The 20,271-nt window shown below is 40.3% G+C and overlaps 1 protein-coding gene across 6 annotated transcripts in view; it reads right to left on the reverse strand.

The window, feature by feature from the left end:
* The window catches only part of spidr (scaffold protein involved in DNA repair), a 75,767-nt gene that overhangs the window by 52,051 nt on the left and 3,445 nt on the right, over positions 1-20,271 (reverse strand). For all 6 annotated transcript variants that reach the window (XM_057857746.1, XM_057857745.1, XM_057857749.1 and 3 more), the window contains exons 4-7: positions 12,500-12,673; positions 12,269-12,399; positions 2,070-2,293; positions 1,580-1,683 (exon numbers count right to left, since the gene is read on the reverse strand). In XM_057857746.1, the coding sequence (XP_057713729.1) occupies positions 1,580-1,683; positions 2,070-2,293; positions 12,269-12,399; positions 12,500-12,673 (633 nt within the window). The remainder of the gene's footprint in view (positions 1-1,579; positions 1,684-2,069; positions 2,294-12,268; positions 12,400-12,499; positions 12,674-20,271) is intronic.

The following is a 20,271-nucleotide window of genomic DNA, read 5'->3' on the forward strand; positions in this document are numbered from 1 at the left end:
TGGGCCAAAAAAGGAAAGGTCAAAGATAAGCAGGCAACTTAGCACAATGTCACTTACAGCTACAAATCAAGTCAGAACCCTTGGCGTAATTATTGATTCGGACCTAAAATTTTATAGCCGTCTAAAGTCCGTCACTAAATCCGCTTATTACCACCTAAAAAATATAACCAGAATTAAGGGGCTTCTGACTCAACAAGACATGGAAAAACTTATGCATGCATTCATTTTCAGCAGATTGGACTATTGCAACGGTATATTTACAGGTCTTCATAAAAAATCAGTCGGGAAGCTGCAGCTAGTACAGAATGCTGCAGCCAGAGTCCTCACAAGTACAAGGAAGCTGGACTACATTACTATAAAATACTACTGCTCGTCTACAAAACACTTAATGGCCTTGGACCAAAATACATGCTTGACTTGTTAGATTCCTATGAGACATCTAGACCCCTAAGGTCGTCTGGAACCGGTCTTCTGCATGTTCCAAGAACAAGAACAAAGCAGGGAAAGGCAGCATTTAGTTATTATGCTCCTCACCTCTGGAACAAGTTACCTGAACGTCTGAAGTATGCTCAAACTGTTAGCTCTTTTAAATCAGGGCTAAAAACGCTTTTGTTTAGCACTGCATATCCATAACTGGCTATATACTTCAATCTACCTGCTTTCTATTCCTCTTGTGCTTATCTCCATTGCTGATTTCAATTATTATTAGTAGTAGTTTTTATTTTATTTTTATTTGTTTTATTTTTATTTATTTATTTTTATTCTATTTGTGATTAAATGTGATCTTTTGTCTTGGTTTTTATGTTGTATTGATTTAAATGTGATTTTTATGATCTTCATGTGATGTAAAGCACTTTGAATTGCCTTGTGTTGAATTGTGCTATATAAATAAATTTGCCTTGCCTTGCCTTAGCTTGACCTCTCGGCAAAAAAAAAAAAAAGTTTGATGACCATAAGTGTGACACATATTAGATTATGTACTGTAATGTCTTCACAGCTCAAATTTTGTAGCCTGGTACACCAGACTCAACGCTGTTCCAGCTATTGAGTCTGGCCACCCTTCCCACGGAAACAATTTCCAGGGCGGAGCAAGCCACAGCATACAGACAGCGGAGTGGACCAATCAGCGACGGGCAGACGTGACGTTAGTAAAATGGCGACTTCAGGATGACGGACTTGCGCGCGGAAGTAAACATATGAAGAGAGCGGAGTTTATTCGACATGGCTAGCGCGAGACAGATTGTTGTCAGTGACTCGTGTCGATGTGTTTTTGGTCATTTAAAACTGATTTTACCGTGGATTGGAACATATTCTCGGCTCTGCCGTTCACCGTCTGTGTTGCTGAAGGGACGACTTTCGACGCGCAAGAGTGACGTTGCTCGTGAAGAACACGTCACGCAAATAAACGAATCTGATTTGTCGATTGATTTTGTATCTGCTCGAAAAGGCCGTCAATGGGATGGGTCCCAGACTATTTCTCTCTGTTTGAAAAATACAGGGAGAATAGTCTGGCAGAGCCAGGCTACAAATTTTGTGCAAACTGTATGAAAGGCTCTATTGTTAACGGGACAAACAATACCTTCGATTTCTGTCCGGTTGTTGGAGGTGGAGCAGTGCCTCCAGAAGCTCACAGCTGACCTTTGCCTGCAATGGAGTCGATTCAGCCGCTCCGCAAGACCTCCACTGTGCAGCATACACACAAATACAAAATCACACAGAGATGGTGAAGTGCGATATGTGCTACATTTTGTAGTTCAAGAAACTTCTCAGGAAGACGACAAACCACAGATTGAAATGATTTTAACTGTGCTGGTGACCTTCAGGCAAGTGTCACTTTTATCAAAATGTAGAAACATCACCTCCAAGTAATCAGCCTGATGTCTTTCACACTCGCTCATATTATGTTTGTGCCTTTTTGTAAAGGCATATCATCAAACATGCTTGAATAGATCTGGATACTTTTTGATTCAGCGTTATTGAACCAGAGCTGCATTGCCTCACACTCAGTGCACACGGGATTTGATTACACTTCACCTGTTGGCATGGATTTACAGAGTATAAAAACTTACGTTTGAAATTTCCTTTTTTTTTTTGCCGAGTCTTCTGGGGTCTTGGACTGCCGGTCAAGTGGTTTCTTAGGTGTCCGTAGCATGGCATGGGCACTTCGGACCCATTCACTGACAGACCTTTTGTTACCTCCGTCACTGCTGCCTTGAAGATTTTTACTGTTTAGTCTGCCAGTGGTCAGTAGGTTACCAGCCTCTCCATCAGATGCGAAGCCTGAGATGTCCAACTGAGTCATGCAGATAGAAAACGCACAATCAATTACCTAGTTCACTTTGTGCCTAAATTAGTGGGAATTAGGGAATAATAATGTAAATAAGCACAACTAGATCTTTTCATACTTTGAGAAGAAAAACACTGTACAAAAACATGCGACACCGGTAACGGGGAAAACGTACTAAACTTCCCCAGATGTCCATATCATTTAGACGGAGACTGCGTTTTGACGACCTGAAATCACAAAGATCTAAAAACTTGTTGCACAGTGGAAATCTTGACAACGCTCACCATTAGGGTTGGGCATCGAGCATCAATGGGATCTGGGACTAACACTCCAATTCTCCCAGAAACGTTTGAATTTCTAAATTTCGATTCCATGTTTCGGTGCCCTGCCCACCGATCGGGAAAAAAATAGCTGCCAAACACCACCAAGAAGCAGCCACATGAAGCGTGTGTTTGTCCATTGCAAGTTGATTTCAATCAAGGACACGGTGTGGCGGCGATCCGAAGTTTGGCTCAACTTCACAAAGAAAAATGACCAGTCAGCTCAGTGCAACATTTGCGACACAGCTATAGTAGTAGCTGAGTAGTGCATAGCTGAGTGCCGCATATCTGACACGCTGCGTCAATCCTCTAACCAGTCAGAGCCAGGTAAGTAAAACAATAAATTACGTCTGCCTTCTGCTGCCCCTGCGATCCGTACCCGGATTAAGCGGTAGATGATGGATGGATGGAATAGTATGATCATTTTCCTCAACAAAAACCATTTGTGATTTATACTGTACCCGATGCTAATTTGGACTGGGTTTTACTAGTTGCTTTTTTTATTTGTTTGATATTCTGCACTAGGTTAGCCCATTAGTGGGACCTCAATAACATGTAAAAATGCTAGCAGCATGAGACACTCTAAAACATAAGCAAAAGAATATGTGTAAATGCTTTCTCCGTGAGCTTTTGAAAAATAAACATCTTTGTGAAAGTGCACTCCTATGTAAAGAAACATCCTATTCAAGCTCAAGGACTGAAATTTATACACAAGTTAAAAATAGCCCTATGAGAAATTATAGTTAATTGAAAGTTCATACAATTTAAAAATAATCTAGAAGTTAAGAAACTAATATAAAGTGCAATTTTTTGACCCTGCCTATTAAAAGAATCATAATCGAGAATTGTTTGAAACCAGAATCGAAACGTGGAATCAGAACCGGAACCGTTCAAATTCAAACAATGCCCAACCCTACTCACCATGTCATTGTAGTCAAATGGTTGAAAACACAAAACCGAGTTTATGTGGCATCTGTCTTCAATACTCCAGAACAGTAGGCGGCGGTAATGCTCCAATATATGTTTGCCAGTGAAGAGAATGAAAATACTGATGACGTCACAATCGCAAGTCAATTCATGAAAACAATAACATTGCTTCATGTAAAAAGCTTACGGTAAACTTGCCTTCGCAGCAGTTAAAAGCCTTACAGATGTAAAGTCAATAATTGATTACACTCATCACACTGCGTAATTTAGAGCAGAGATGAAATAGTTTTGGAGGTGCTGCCACCTAAACATTGGGTACGTATATTACACTGAAAAACGAAATCTCAAGGAGTTTTGCATCTCCGCGTGCACCTAGATTTCCCCATACCAATCTATCGTTTAAACACTGAATAAAAGTAACAACAAACACAATTTTTGCTTCAGACCGTTTGTGTCTAAACCTGGCCTCAGACTCAATTAGAAAAATGATCATTCATTGCCATGCCTCCCAGTTATAATGGATTAAACATCTATCGCCATTAATGGCACTAAATGAGTTTAACGTGCAGCTATGTAAAAGGAAACAAACATTTAAACCCAATTACTCAGATGCCTAAATAGACTACAGCAAGAAGGGAGACAGTAAATATTCAGTCTCAACTAATTAACTGATTATTTGTTAGTGAACTATCAGATAGCTAATTACTGTAGCTGCCTAAATGGATCGCTGTAAACATGGCCACAAAAATTCAAGACCAAGTGGTTAGCTACTAAAATGGGTCAGAAAAATGCATAGTAAGCAAATAGACAACAAGAAATACCTTTATTTAAACAATTTAAAAACCTATGAAATACGTTTTTTTAAATTCACCGTAGGCTGTAAGCCCATCCTTGTTGTACATACAAAATGAGATTTCATTCTTTAAAGAAAAATAATAAATATTCTAATGTCAAATACACACAGGTTATTCATAGCATTATTCCCAAGCCTTTTCTTTTTTTCTTTCTTTTTTGCTGGGTCACAGCTCATTGCAACTGATGCAATCAGATCTCATGGAAAAATCCACATAAAACAGAGTTCCTGTCATGTGTAGGCAAGACCAGCATACCAAGCTCTCCCATTTGAATCAACTTGACCCTGCTAGGCTGAGCGCCAGGCGACGTCACGCCGTAGCCAGCCGGGGAGAGCAAGAGAGAGAGCAAGAGGGAGGAACACTTTGTTCCTGGCCCCGGATCAAAAATGTCTTTTAACCCAGCGCTGAAACCATTCTGTGTACACAGAGTGAGCATCCTCGAGCAACTTTCCCTGAACAAACAGTAGTAAAAAAACAAAGATGTTTACAGTTTTGCAATGACGGAGTGGCTCTAGTTAAGCCATATGTGGTGAAGGTTAGTGAACCTCAAGTGTCCGGCTTCAGGGGGCTTGGAAAACGGTCCTTGAAACTCAACACCAGCCTCACAACTCCGCCTGTTCACTTCCAACGCAAGTACAACAACACACAAATTTGGCACGGTTTGCTCTAGTGAGTCAGGAACGCATTAATCTGGAATCATAAACTTTTGGGATCTGGACCTGTCCGTCTGGATCCCGTTAGATCCGGTTTGATTTAGGATTGGCAGGGTCCCTGCAAGCTTTCCAGTAAGCACTGGAACTGCATGTGAAGCAAACAGCTGTGTTGTGCTGTTCTTTTGGAATCCACACAATTAAAAACATGGACAAACTGAAATGTGGGAGTTCAAAGCAACGTCATGATGTTCACCAATCTCTTGAGGATTCAGATCAGTGAGAAAGGTTATTCTTCCTTTTAAATGTGAAATCGTGATCATGGGTACATAAATATCAGACCAACAAACCTATAGCAAGTTACTTATCTGTTGAAATTAATTGCTGTCATATGAATCGTACAGTGCAACATGAGGAGTACTTACTGAAATTACACTACTTCAATAATTATGAAATGCCAAGTGACAGAAGAGTTCTGCAAAGTCCTTTTCATTTTCTCTCCATTGTGTCTGTCAGGAATCTTCATTCAGTAAGTAATTTTGCTTTTTTGCTGTGGTTGTATGTGTAAGACCATTAGGAATGCAAAAAAGTTACTTAAGGTTATGTCTTTTTATACAGCAGTAGTTTGAGGCTGCAATATTGCATTTTTTTCTTGGGGTGGAAATAGTTTGGGCATTAGAACAGCCAATTTCACTGAACTAAAATGTTTGACTTTTGAGTTTCCACTGTATACACAATCTAAATATTTCCCCAGTTGTGAGTAGCCATTTCTTATTATGTTTGTTTTCCACATTGTATAAACTAGGATATGTACTGTACATATACAGTGGGGAGAACAAGTATTTGATACACTGTCAATGGGTTTTCCTATTGGCAGTGTATCGAATACTTGTTCTCCCCACTGTATACACAGTTTTGCACTGCACTTCCAATCGCTAAAATTGACGGTAAATTAGTGTCCTAACAGGCTATCAATTTTTTAAATACTTATTTAGAAGTATTAGTTTAGATCCAAGCAAAGTATTTTTTTTCTCGACAGTATGTGACCACGTGCTTACAGATCATGATCTTTAATTTCACTTGACCCCAGAGTGCTGACAACAGCAAAAATATAAGTTTGACAAGGGGAAGTAGCCAGCTCTAAGGGAGGGATGCTAATCTGTCATGCATTTCCTTTCAACAAACTCGAGAACTTCCTCCCAACACTCTACTTTGGTCTTAAAAACGGTTAAGTCTGCCAGAAAAGCTTGTCCAGTACACGCAATCATGTATTTCAGTGAGCCAAATGAGATAGATGAAAGAAGAGGATTGTGGAACCGTCGCCACAAAGGCAGCATTGATGGCAAGAGCCCTTATTGATAAAATTCAAACAACTACCACAGAACATCACTAATTTGTCCTGATGAGGCACATCAATTACTTGAAACAACAAAAACACTGTGCAGTCGTGAGCTGGTGCACGCCACTCCTTGCACATTCTCTCCATGCCAGCCCAACCTTTCACAAACACTGCACCTGCGAACAAAGCAAAGCTTCCAGCACTTAGGTCTGATGACACTGATGCATACAGCATATACTGAGAGTAAACAATTGTTAAAATACCAGGATTTTATGTTTAAAAAATACAAATAAAAAAATAATAAAAAAGACAGCTAATGTGTTTGCTGGTTAAACGCTTTTCTTGTCATTGACCGCGATAGATGTCAAATCCATTTTACTAAGAAGGGCTTGCAGTGAATCATCATAGAAAGCCCTCCCATTCAAAATGGATTGGACGTCTATTGCCGTCAGTGGCATCCAATGAGTTATAAGGGTTGCTGTGAATATGGAAACAATCCAAATGTCCAGACCAAACAGCGTAAAACTTCTATACTTATCTGCAAGAAGGGGCTACTCTCAGAAGGGAACCTGATAGCATACAATCAGACCCAACTGGTCAACTGGTAAAGCGGGATGACGTAAGATAGGAAACAGAGAGTGAATGTTCAGACATAACAGTTAACTGCTGAAAAGAACTGCTTTAAGAATATAACCTGATAGTAATTTTTCTCATCCAACCAAAGGACTGCATTGGTAATTTGATGAATAAATATGCAGCTATACGAAAGGAACAAGACATTTGGTGATAGTTCATTATCTTCATAAATAAGCGGCTACCCGAAAAGAGTTATATTAACCATTCAGACCGAAAGAGGCCGTATTAAGTGATTTCCGGGACATATTGTGAGATTTGCCTTTGCGCATTTTGCTTCTTGTAAATGTATTTTTTTTGGTTACACTACAACTGAAAACCCAGTATGAGGAAAATAAAGGAAAATTTTTAGTAAACACTCATTTATCTTCCATTCCGCTTATCCTCCCATTCAGAAACCATTAAAGTAGTTATTATTACTATGTGAATGGGAAACATTCGAGCCCAACGAGTGACCTGCCGAAGCCGGCTTCGGCACTAATGGAAACAAACTATGCCACTAGTTACTGTATATGCATAAATAGGAACCAAATAGTAAACATTCAGACCTAGCTAATTATCAGCTAAAATGGGCAGCTGCGATAATATAAACATTCAGACCCAACTAGATAGCTAAATAAATGGTCTGTGGTTAGACGGGAAACAGATGGTGAACATAGGGAAGAAAAGTTGGTATTTTACTGTCTATATCCACTGAATATAAATGTGTTTCATAATCATCACAAAAACAATGTGTTTTAAATATCAGATGTCATCAACATCACAGCTGAACTCCTTCATGATCTCAAAAATATTTTCTTTACCCAGCAAACATTCACTACGCAGGATAGCTGTAGTGGATAAGTGTCGGCCAGCGTTTTATTGCAATTTCAGCTCGTGAACTTTGACAGTATGGAACACAACCAGAAGATTTTAGAAAAGTGCACAGTAGGCAGTGTTCCATTATTCTTTTGTAGGAAAGAGTACAGTGCTTCACCTAGTGGAAGAACTGCTTAAGTCACAAACACACACAAAGCATGGAACTATCAAAAAAAAAAAAAAAAAAAAATATATATATATATATATATATATATATCACATCCCTTAATAAATTAATAAAATCTTACGATACACATAGTGCAAAGAATATGGTATGTAAAGTGCGTGTAAACCTCTTCTGGCAGGAAGAGTTTACTTGCAAGCTTAAACAGGCGTATAGCTCCATCTATTGTGCGCACATAGCAAAGGCTTTGAAATATTTCTGTGCTGCTGCCAATTTACACCATTTATCTGCATTAAAGAAAATGTAATCTTTTTGATCAAGTGCTTCCCAGCAGAAATAATATTGTTTAAGAATATAAAAATTGACAGGATTTCATTTTTTTGCTGTTTAATATGGGAAAACGTCAATAAAACCCAATAATTCCAGGAAGCTGGCCATATTTACATGCCAGTGTTATTTCAGATAGTTGCTCGTGATGTCGGAAACACCCCAAATTTCCTAGCCTATTGCGATAGCAATGTTGTTTACCTGCAAGTAATCACCTATATAGTTGTACATGCAAAGAAGGCAGTACCAATGCGCCATATTATTAAGCTTTTGGCCAGTATCAGTTCAAGGATTTTTCTGAAACAGGGGCCAATAAGGGGCCAAATGTAACCCTCAGGGGCCAAGTGTTGCTACCATCTTTGTTCAGTATTTGTTTTGGTCAACAAGCCAATATGCAACCAGTAAAGTTCGCAATACTTCGAATTTAATCATACTGTGTGTAAGTAAGGATACAATACATGGAAACAAACACAAACACAAAAAGCAGCATTATTATTTACCATACCTGGGAAAACAACATCATCTCATTCTCACTTAAAAAAAAAAGGATTCGCCGATTGCCATGCTCTGGACTTAAATGGGAACAGGGGCACTTCAGACCTCCGTGAAGTTGGCCTCCTATCAGACGCAAATTTATATAAAAATGATGTCAATAGTTTGTGCTGCTATCATTTTTGAGATATTTACAATTCTTTTATAGGTCAATCTGGGGTCAACCTGCCCCCCATTTTGGTTAAAATGGCTAAAAATTGGGCCAATCGTTTATGCTGCTATCGTTTTTGAGATAATTAGTTTTGAGTGATGACATCGCGCAGCCCCCCATCTACGTCGGAATGGAACCGCAATGGTAGCAATCGGTTGTGCTAGGTTTGTACCATCTCTAGCAATAACAGGCGTATCCAAAAACTAGTGCAAACGTAGCACGGGTCCATTTTGCAGTAAACGGGGGGCTGAGAGTCACGTCATCACTCCAAATTAATATCTTAAGCCCCCTATTTACGGCAAAATGGACCTGAACCATTTTAAAGCAAAATGTGGGTCTGGATGACCTCAGATTGACTTATAAAAGAACAAACAAAACTTTTTACAGCGCAAACAAGCAGAGATTACATAATTTCTATCTAAATTTGCATCTTTGCAGCTTTTGTCTACAGGAGGACAACAGAGAGTAAATACAATATTTAGAGCAAAGAAAGTCAACCGCTAAACAGAGTTCCATTTTAGCAGACCAAAAGGCATCGTCTGCGTCCAATATTGGGGCCGGGGCACCACACGAGAAGAGGTACAGTAAATCTAAAGCGGAAATGTGAAGTAAGGTTGGCCAACCATGTTTTTGAATAATATCAATGGCTAAACAATTATAAGCATATTTTCTTTCTTTTTTTTTTTTTTTTTTAACGCAACCCTTCCAGAGTCTTTGTTTAACCCATAGCAACGCCCTTGACAACGAAAATGCTTTTCTTCGGCAATCTTCGGAAATCTTCCGGAATGACGACACGCCTAGAAGTGCGAGGGAAGTCCGCCATAGAACAGTATTGTTTGTTGCATTGTTTCTCGGTAAGATGCCACGGCGGTGTGTGGCGATGTTTTGTTCTCACTCTAACGAAAAGTTGTTTTGAGTGGCCAAAGGATAGCAGGGCAGGTAAATGGACATCTTTCGTTCTCACGAAGCGAATGAATTTCACGCCATCATCAAGTAGTGTTCCCTGCTACAAACACTTTGAAGATGCCTGCTTCCTTAACCGGTCTGCTTATGATCAAGGATTTGCCAAAAAGTAAGTGTGATTTTGTGATAGATGACTGATGACTTTGTCAAAGCAGAGCTGCCAACTGTTGTGGAATGTACAGTAGAAGCTAGCGACGTTAGCCAAAAGCCAACTCGTGGCAATCCTCGATCAAAGTTGTTGTTGTGTTCGCTAGGTTAAGCGCGTTTAAATTGTGCGTCATCTACGATCTTGTCCGAAAGGGTTAATCCACTGTCAATTGGGAAAGGGGTGTGGATGTGCATATAAGCGGGCCAGCGTCGCGGTAATTCACGGTCACGTTGCCTTAAGAGACACACACCGCCGGTGAGTTTGTGCACATTTATTTGTATTATGTATTTCCACCTTCATGCTTCAAGAATTGCATTGCATTTGTACGGTTCGGCGTTTCTTTCACGGTGATCGCTTGATAGCCTTCTAGTTTGTGTTTTAGAGAGCCGCTGACAGGTGACAACTAGCGTGTTGGCATTGAGTCAATCTCGCAGCGAATCAGCGAGCGGCTCAAGTCACGCAGTGAATCATGGGAAATGTAGTCTCGGGACAACACTGAAGTGGTGCTTTGTAATCTGTTCGCTTGTGTGAAAAACTACATTTCCTCACGCCATTAGATGCCACTTCCTGCCGAGAGCCCCAAGCTTTGTTTGTACCGTTAGCTCCATGTGTTGATAAAGAAACAAAGTTGGCAGCACGTCGTGTGTTCTATATATTTGTAAACAAAAAGCTCATAACAAGACACTATGCACGATCCGTTTAAGAGACGCTGGGACTGGAAGTAGTAGTAGCTGGTAGTACGAAGCGAGGCGGAGATGAGCGAGAAGCAAAACTTCGCGGTCGAATGTGAAGGCAGTCCGCTATTATTTTGTTTTCTTATTGTTGCCACAATAAAGTGGAGAAAGCCATCAACGCCACATCTCCTTCTCCCCCCCACAATGTTTTTATATTATTATTTTAAATGCACGAGAGCTGCCGGCTCTGCCAAAATTTTTTTAAACAATGTCATCAGATGGACAAAAACATAAAATTGTGTGCAAATGCCTGCATCTTCAAATCATGAAAATAAAAACAGCCCATATCTTACCAATCTTGTAATCTCGATGGGTCTTGTCTCCATTCCATGTCAGGTAGTCTAGGCACATTGTTTGCATCCTGATTAGCGTCTGGCTAATACATGTTAGGTCCGACATGAAATTCCAACCTCCTCTTCTTCCTCCAACTCTTCAAAAACTTCTCCTCCCTTGTGCTCGATCTATCGCTTATATCGCTGTTTGAATCATTGTTTGAAGGGCTTTGTATGGCGGCCGTATGTATGGAGCGCTACCATCGCTGTTCTCGGTGTGACGTATCACTGCCGGGTTCGTCCCCTTTCAGGCTCGAACTTCGGAAACGCGATTATTTTGTCAAATGCTTGTCATGCTTTATTTGTTGGACAATGTTTAATTACTTTAATTGTGACCCTATTTGGCATGTTATGAAATTACTTCACATTTCTGCTTTAAGTAGCGTGCCCCTATTTTATTTTTGTTTCTTTATTGCCGTGTTCGAGTCTATCAGTGTTTATTGCGCCAACAGTGACGGCTAACATTGTGCACAAACATCAGAATATCTGTCATTCATATGTAACAGTGTGTAATAAAAGTATGATAAACAATTTGTCCATTACGCTGATTCTTCACCCAATGAAGACGCTATATCCAACGGCTGGCCTCGCCCAGGCTACACCCTGCAACCGCTCTCGCATCCAATACATAGTTTGAACTAAGGATCTTCATTCACCATTTTAATTTGCCTCACAGCTCAAATATATCAACTCATAGCCTTCTTTGACGTTCTGACATCCTGGTTGACAGTCTGTAAATTACCTCCGGCACAAAAGAACTTGGGTGTATCTGACTTCACATTCATTCCAAAATGTCAGCAGCTAGGGAGTGTGTCATTGTCTGTGGTTAAACATCATTTTCGCTGTTATAATAGTTCTAAGAAATTTGTGATTTGCATATTTTAAACTCTTTGAGCAACAACCTTCACATGAAGGTCATTCATAACTAAAGATTGTTATATTAATGGGCTGCTTTCAGACAAAAATATAACTTCTTTCTGTATGTACAAGATTAAATGTTACATGTTTTTGATAACAACTTCTGTTTGTGAGGTGAAAATGTAGTTTGACATGCAAGTAGTTCACTCACATCTATAGGCTCAGCGGGTATTTCTTTGAGTTCCTCATCCCAGGATGGCGACTCACAGTCAGAGATTTGCTGATCGCTGTCTCTTTCTATGTCCTGCTCCGACCCATCTGTTTCTATGACAGCCATGTCATCTACCACGGAGAAAGATGCAAGATGATTTTTGTGATTTAAAAAAAAAAAACTTATCAAAAAAATATTATTTCAAACTGGTGCTCATAGATTTAACTGTACCTTCATCAGAGCTAAGTGTATGAAGTGCTTTGGGGTATGACTGAGTGGTCACCGGGGGTCTCTTCTCAATCAGAGGCCGGTGATGTCGCTGCTGTTGGGCGTCATCCTTTTCTGACTGTTCACTGTCACTAGAGGAGCTCCATGCAATGTCCACCGGGTCCTCATTTCGGCGGTCTACAGTAGATGAGGAGGACGAATCTGATGTTATGGGCAAATATACTAGTAATAACTTTGCCTGTTCTCCTCATGGTTCCACTAACAGAGCCCTTGAATCCCAATCTGAAACTCTGGCCCTTGCTGAAATGAAACCCTAAACCAAGCAAGAAACCCTAATTTAATAGAATAGAATAAAAAACTATACAATATACTTTGTCATTATACATACAACTCCCTTTCAGTGCCTCACACAATGAATTAATGTCAATACAGAAATAACAACATTTTTACTTAAAAAAATAAAATAAAACCACTAGAAAGTGTACAAAAGAAGTACAGTGTTGAGAAAAATGTAATAGATTAATAACCAGGAATCATTAAAAGCAGCAGACCGTGATAATAGTATTAGCAGCGACAATAATGCAACAAGATCAATGGTTACATGTTAGCAATGAGAGAGTTGACAGCTCTCACAAAGGTGTAACATTTCCCTCCCTCTCCCCAAAGTCTTTGAGTGATAATAAAATTAGCAGAAGTTACAGACAACCCTAATATTATGTTCCTCGTTGACCGATGGCTTGAATGGTTAAAGTAAACGCCCAATGGATTGTAAAACGTGAGATGTTGGATTGGAGTCGGATTCTGAAACGTGCTTGCCTCATTCATTGAAGCTTTAGCTTATTGTTTGACCACACCCTGAGACTCTCGAGCCCCTTTCACAAATATATCCCGGTAAATTCCCGTGTAAGGTGACGCGGGATTTGCTCGCGTCATTGCTTTCACGCATGGAGAGATATCCCCGGAATGAAGCGGGTTGGACACTTTGACAGACTTGTCCCGTGTTGCCCACTCGGCGTTCTCTGTGAGGGGAGGGCTGCTGGCACAATTTTATAACCCGGACATAACGTCATTTTTGGTCGGCATCGGCTATCACATTCTGTTGCTCAGATCATGTTTTGTTACAAAGCCCGTTGTGGGAGCGTTCCCGACGTCGTAACTGCTGCCAATTCAAGCTCATCAAGACTGTATGTAAACCCAGGCGATCCAAGAGAAGGGTGCAGAGATATTACCTTGTTGGGCGCCAGCTAGCTTGTTTATCTGCTGCCCTTGTTTTATAAATCCCCTACGTTGTGCTGGTATTTCAGTGTATTTGTTTTGTTGTCTGATCGGCTCTGTGCCTACCGCTTAGGTTAGCCCAGTGGTACCTCGACATACGATCGCTTCGACACACGATCTTTTTGACATCCTACGTAAAATTTGACTCGCCATTTGTTTCTACATCCGACGACATGCTCGAAATACGACGATTTCTGACATCGCCGCAGTTTCATGGTTTTACCGAAAGAGGAAGCACGGCTGATTTTCTTGTGAGAGAAATCAACATTGGATCCAAAAAGGTTAGTGCAGGTGCTGAAAAAAAGAAAAGGTGACGCTTGCCATTAAAATGAAGATGTAAATGATAGCAAAATATCAGCATGGTGTGTGCATCCATAAACTGGGTCGACAATAGGGCCTTAGAATGTCGATCTCAGCCGGCGGTCCTCCTCCGTTCGCCAGTCTTTATAAGTTAAGGTGACAATTCTTATTGTGGTAACATTGCCAAAGAAATCGCCAGCTTCGCCAGGTTTCTAATCATTTATTCCATCAACTTGTGCAACACTGGCACCAGCATCAAAACAGGAAGTAAAGTGTAAAGTAAAGTGACATATTTATATCACACTGCCGTTGCCATAGTGTGCACTTCCTGGGGGTGTGGTATCACAGTATAAAAGGAATCTTCATGTGTTGGTGACACATATGCTGAGAAGCACACTGAATAAAACTCCCAGTGTTTTTAGATGAAACCTTTGCACAACAACATTCACATTTTAACTAACTTATCCATTTTTAACTTATTAACTTGTGAATTCTGCGTCTTTTTAACACAAAGCCATGACATGTAGACTAGAGTTGACACAGAGGCTGAAAATGGCGAAACTTCACTTGAGCTTTTGCCCCCTCAAAAAAAAAAAAAAAAAAAAAAGTACAGTCAATATTTTTCAATTTTATTTAGAAGTGTTTTACTTTTTTATAGCAATTAATTTAGTTCTTGCTCCAATCTTGAGCAACCATAGCTGTGGTTGTGGGTAGTCTAGAAGTTCTATTTATTTTAATTTTGTTTAAAATATTTTTTGTTTATTTATTTATTTTAACATAATATTCATGTTCCAATTTGCAAATATTTTCTGAAAAATAAAAAAATCCCGGAAAAAAAGTTTTTTTTTTTTTTTTTTTTTTTTTTTTTTAAATTATTTTTAACCCATACCTCTCAAAATAACACATTTTGGAGCTATAATTGCAATACCGTGATACTGTAAAACCGTGGTATTTTTGCTCACGGTTATCATATCGTCAAAATCTCATACCGGCACATGCTTAATCACAATAGACAGTTCTGGACTAGTGTCTCGTGTTCCCAACAATTGATCCACATGGCGACGCCAAACACCATCAGCTGTCTGAACTGTATAGGAAACAGGCGCAGTTTGAGAAATGATGGTGGCAGGGGCCCACTTTTCCTTACTCTGATAACTCCGTGCCATTAGAGTCACCAGGTGCAAAAACTCGGTTCTTGGAATGCAGGTCTCTGTACTTGTTTCCGTTGATCCATTTGAACAATCTCGCTCAGGGTTGGTGGTTTCATCCATGCCAGTTCGGATCTCTCGAGAAAACATTAGGCTCGCTGGCGATACCTTAGTAGCTACATGCACAGATGTTCGGTATTTGAGGAGAAATTCGTGTAGTCTCTGATGGACTGTACTTTGCCCTTGTGATGCTTTGAGAACATGTTTGAGAGTCTGCACAAACCTCTCTGCCAAGCCGTTGGTTGCTGTTGTTGTTGGTTGCCACTGGCAGGAATTCAACCATTTCTTTTGACACAAATTGGGGCCCGTTGTCTTACACGAGTTGTGCAGGGGCTCCGAAACGACTAAACATCTCTCCTAACTTCTCAATTGCCTTTTCCGATGTGGTTGATTTCATAATAGCTACCTCTGGCCACTTACTATGGGCATCGATAGCAACCAGAAACATTTGATTTTCGAAAGGCCCCACAAAGTCAATATGAATGCGGTGCCAAGGGTCCTGAGGAAAATCCCAAGGATGAAGTGGGGCTGCAGGTGGATTGTTGCGAATCTTCTGGCAAGATGAACAGTTTTTTACTGTATCCTCGATCTGATTATCTAATCCTAGCCACCAAAAACCCGATTGAACAGAAAGTTCCCACCTCCTATCCAAAAAAAGTTTGAGAGCGGTGTTCTCACACTTGGTTTGTCCTTTAATTACAATGTCCATGACGACTGACCGTTCGGGGTCGTTCCGAGTTGCACGTTTCACTTGTGAAGCTGAAATTGGTGCATGGTCAACATTTCGGAAATAGAATATGTCCACTGAGGTAGGTTCATGTTTCGTGACAGGAAGCGGCAACCTCGAAAGTCCATCAGCTTTGCAATGCAAATCAGATTTACGATACTTGATGTCGTATGAGTGAGCTGATAACAACAAAGCCCACCTCGGAAGACGTGCAGCAGCCAGCGAAGGCATTCCTGCATGAGGTCCCAAAATCGTTGTCAGTGGTCTGTGATCCGTTAATAGAGTTAACTTCCTTCCATACAAATACTGGTGGAACTTCCTCACTTATGTCATGTACTTCCTTAATCTAAGTACATGTAAGGCCGAGACTTAAATGGAACAACACCTCTTTATTCCATTTGTGCTTAGGGCAAGATCATCTGTCTCAATTACCGATCTTTGATGTTATCCCTTTTCCTTCATTCAAGCTTGTTTCTCACACACCCCATTCCTGGTTCACTTCCTTCCTGTCTGACCGCACACAATTTGTCAAATTCGGCCCTCATAAATCCAAATCCCTCCCGCTCTCCGCTGGCGTGCCCCAGGGCTCTGTTCTGGGGCCGCTCCTCGTCATCATTTACATTCTCCCCCTCGGGTTAATCTTCCGCAAACACAACATTCGCTTCCACTGTTACGCGGATTACACCCAGCTCTACATTTCCTCAAAACCAACATCTTCCCTTCCATCCTCCTCCCTCACCCTCTGTTTAGAAGACATTAACTCTTGGTTCTCCTCTAACTTACTCAATAGCTCAAAATAAGAAGTCCTCCTAGTTGGAACCACCGCCATGTTATCTCATGTCAATAACTTAGTTATATCTATATATATATGAGATATATAAATATCTCAGTTGCCGTGAGATTTATAACCTCGACGAAGTTGCTGTCCCAGCTAAGACTAGGCTAACATTCGTCTTTGTAAGTTTTTAGTTAATTTGTATTTTGAATTTGAAAGGAAAATGTGTGTTTTGTTTTTGGCAAACTTTTTCATGGATGACTTCCTGACATTCTGTTGTGTTTGTGCTAATTAAGCTACTCACACGTGTAAAATACTATTGTACAATGTTTTAAAACTGTATATTTCAGTTACCATGATTTGAGACCTCCATAAATTCAAGAAAAGTACGCCTTTTGTTTGGAGTGTTTCTTTTTTGGTGTTTAGCAGAATAGCGTCACTGACACACACACACATCAACAACCGGAGAGGGAGGGGTGAGCGCTGCTGCTCCAAGATACTTCTGGCTGCATTTTTGAGACTTGTAAAATAGCGAATACCGTACTACGGTATGACGGAAAATTTTAGTGGTTTTGAAACCGTGACGTTTTCATACCACGGTAAACCTTGAAACCGGTAACCGGCACATGCCTAATTGTGATGATGCTAGCAGTGTAATTATACCAGAAATGTCTAGCTTACCGGATGTGCCAAAAATACCAGAAATGTCTAGCTTACCGGATCGTGTCAAACTCAAAGAATCCTGCTGTAATTGTGTCTAATTCAACCAATGCACAAACGGAACCTGAAACGGTATCGGAACCTGTTTCCACAAGTGGAAAATCTGGAGTGACTGTTGAATGTCGTTATCCTGCACGCGACAGGCGACCGACCGCCTGATACATTGGATTTATAATAAGTAATAAGTAATATGGGAAAAACAGGAGGTATTTTTATGTTTATTTCTGAGAACCCGATTCGTTACAATATTACAGGTATTATTATTATTACTATTTTTATATTATTATTCTGATTTTTGTTCATAGTTTATTTGTTTTAGTCTTTGTAATTGCTATTTGCAATAGTAACAGGAGTATTTATTAAGGATTTAGTGTAGGTTTTTGGGCTGTGGAACGAATTAATGGAATTATAATGTATTCTTATGGGAAAATCCTATGGGAAAATCCTGCTCAACATACAACCATTTTGACTTACAAACAAGGTCCTGGAATGAATTAACTTCGTATGTAGAGGTACCACTGTATTATTGATGCCACTTAAAATTACAAAAGACTTCCTCATAGCTTCTTATTTTTTTTATCATCTATCCTTGTTCTTCTCGATCTTACTGCTGCCTTCGACACCAATTCTCATACAATCCTTCTCGACCGGCTGTCCTCCCTTGGTATCACCCACACACCCCATTCCTGGTTCACTTCCTTCCTGTCTGACCGCACACAATTTGTCAAATTCGGCCCTCATAAATCCAAATCCCTCCCGCTCTCCGCTGGCGTGCCCCAGGGCTCTGTTCTGGGGCCGCTCCTCGTCATCATTTACATTCTCCCCCTCGGGTTAATCTTCCGCAAACACAACATTCGCTTCCACTGTTACGCGGATTACACCCAGCTCTACATTTCCTCAAAACCAACATCTTCCCTTCCATCCTCCTCCCTCATCCTCTGTTTAGAAGACATTAACTCTTGGTTCTCCTCTAACTTACTCAATAGCTCAAAATAAGAAGTCCTCCTAGTTGGAACCACCGTAGGCCTGTCACGATAACAAATTTTAGAGTGCGATAATTTATTTAATAAATTATTGCGATATGCGATATTGCCCCCCCCCAATTAAAAAAAAATAAAAATTACAATAACACTGTGAGAATACAGTATATTTTAATAGATCATGTACACCCATTTAAATGCAATAAATGTTTACTCTTAAATTCAAAAATACTTTTTAGGAAAAGACAACAATATTAATACTGCACACAAACACAGAAGAAATAAAATGTGTTTTTTAAGAAAAATAAAATTCCACTTAATAATTTAAGCATCTCGGCAAATGAAAACGTTTCCCCTCATAGCTTCTGCTATGGCGTTTCATGTGTAATACAGTGGTACCTCTACATACGGAGTTAATTCATTTCGGGAGCTTGTTTGTAAGTCGAAATGGTCGTATGTCAAGCAGGATTTTCCCATAAGAATACATTATAATTCCAATAATTCGTTCCACAGCCCAAAAACCCACACTACATCCTAAATAAATACTGCTGTTACAATTGCAAATAGCAATTACAAAGAGCAAAACAAATAAAATATGAATTAAAATCAGAATAACAATAATATAATAATAGCAATAATAACAATAATACAGTACAGTACCTGTAATTATGTAACGAATCGGCTTCTAATGTGGCGGACTTTTTTTAGTGTACCTGAACGCACCGCGTAATGTGGCGGACTTTTTTTTAGTGTACCTGAACGCACCGCGGGGCTGACGGTGAGCAGGAGAGCGCTATTTTACTTTCTGTTTCGATCCTGGCGTCAACAGCAGTGGACACTCGGTGAGTTGATGGAATAAATGATTTGAAACCTGACGAAGCTGGCGATTTTCTTAGGCGATGTTACCACAATAAGAACTGTCACTAACTTATAAAGACTGGCGAACGAAGGGGGACCGCCACACCGGCCGAGATCGGCATTCTACGACCCAGTTAATGGATGCACACTTATATTTTGCTATCATTAACGTCTTCATTTCAATGGTAAGCGTCACCTTTTCTTTTCTTTTTGTCCACCTGCACTAAACTTAAACTGCACTAAACTAAAAACAGAACTAAAATGCATTTTGCGTAGCTGGTAACAAGGAAGCCGAACTTTTAACAGCACGTCAGCCGCACGCGCGCACGCAGGTGCACGCGAGGCGATAAATCGCAGCGGAAAAATTATCGCCTTCATTTTTATTTACCGTGCGATAAATGGAATTATTGCATATTGCGACAGGCTTAAACCACCGCCATGTTATCTCATGTCAATAACTTCTCTATTACCATCAACAATGTACCGATCTCTTCTACTCAGGTTAAGAGTTTGGGTGTCATCCTCGACAGCACGCTCTCCTTCCTCTCCCACATCAAAGACAACACCAGATCAGCCTACTTCCACATTCAGCAATATTTCTCGCTTTCTCCGTTCTCTCACCCACCATACCGCTTCTACTCTGGTTTGTAGTCTAATGACCTCCCGGCAAGATTACTGTAACTCACTGCCCTTCGATCTCCCAAATAAGTCCCCCCAAAAACTAGCTCCTCCAAAACTCAGCAGCACCCCACATTACTCGGACCCCCACCACACACCACATCACCCTCATGCTCCGTGAACTTTACTGGCTCCCAGTCAAACAAAGAATCAACTACAAGATCCTCGTCATTACCTTCAAAGCACTCCATGGCCTGGCCCCTCCCTATGTATGTCAATCTCCTCTGTATTAACAGCCCCCCCCCCCCCCCCAT

This window comes from Corythoichthys intestinalis, chromosome 14 (genome assembly GCF_030265065.1).
Source record: "Corythoichthys intestinalis isolate RoL2023-P3 chromosome 14, ASM3026506v1, whole genome shotgun sequence".
NCBI classification, from domain to species: Eukaryota; Metazoa; Chordata; class Actinopteri; order Syngnathiformes; family Syngnathidae; genus Corythoichthys; species Corythoichthys intestinalis.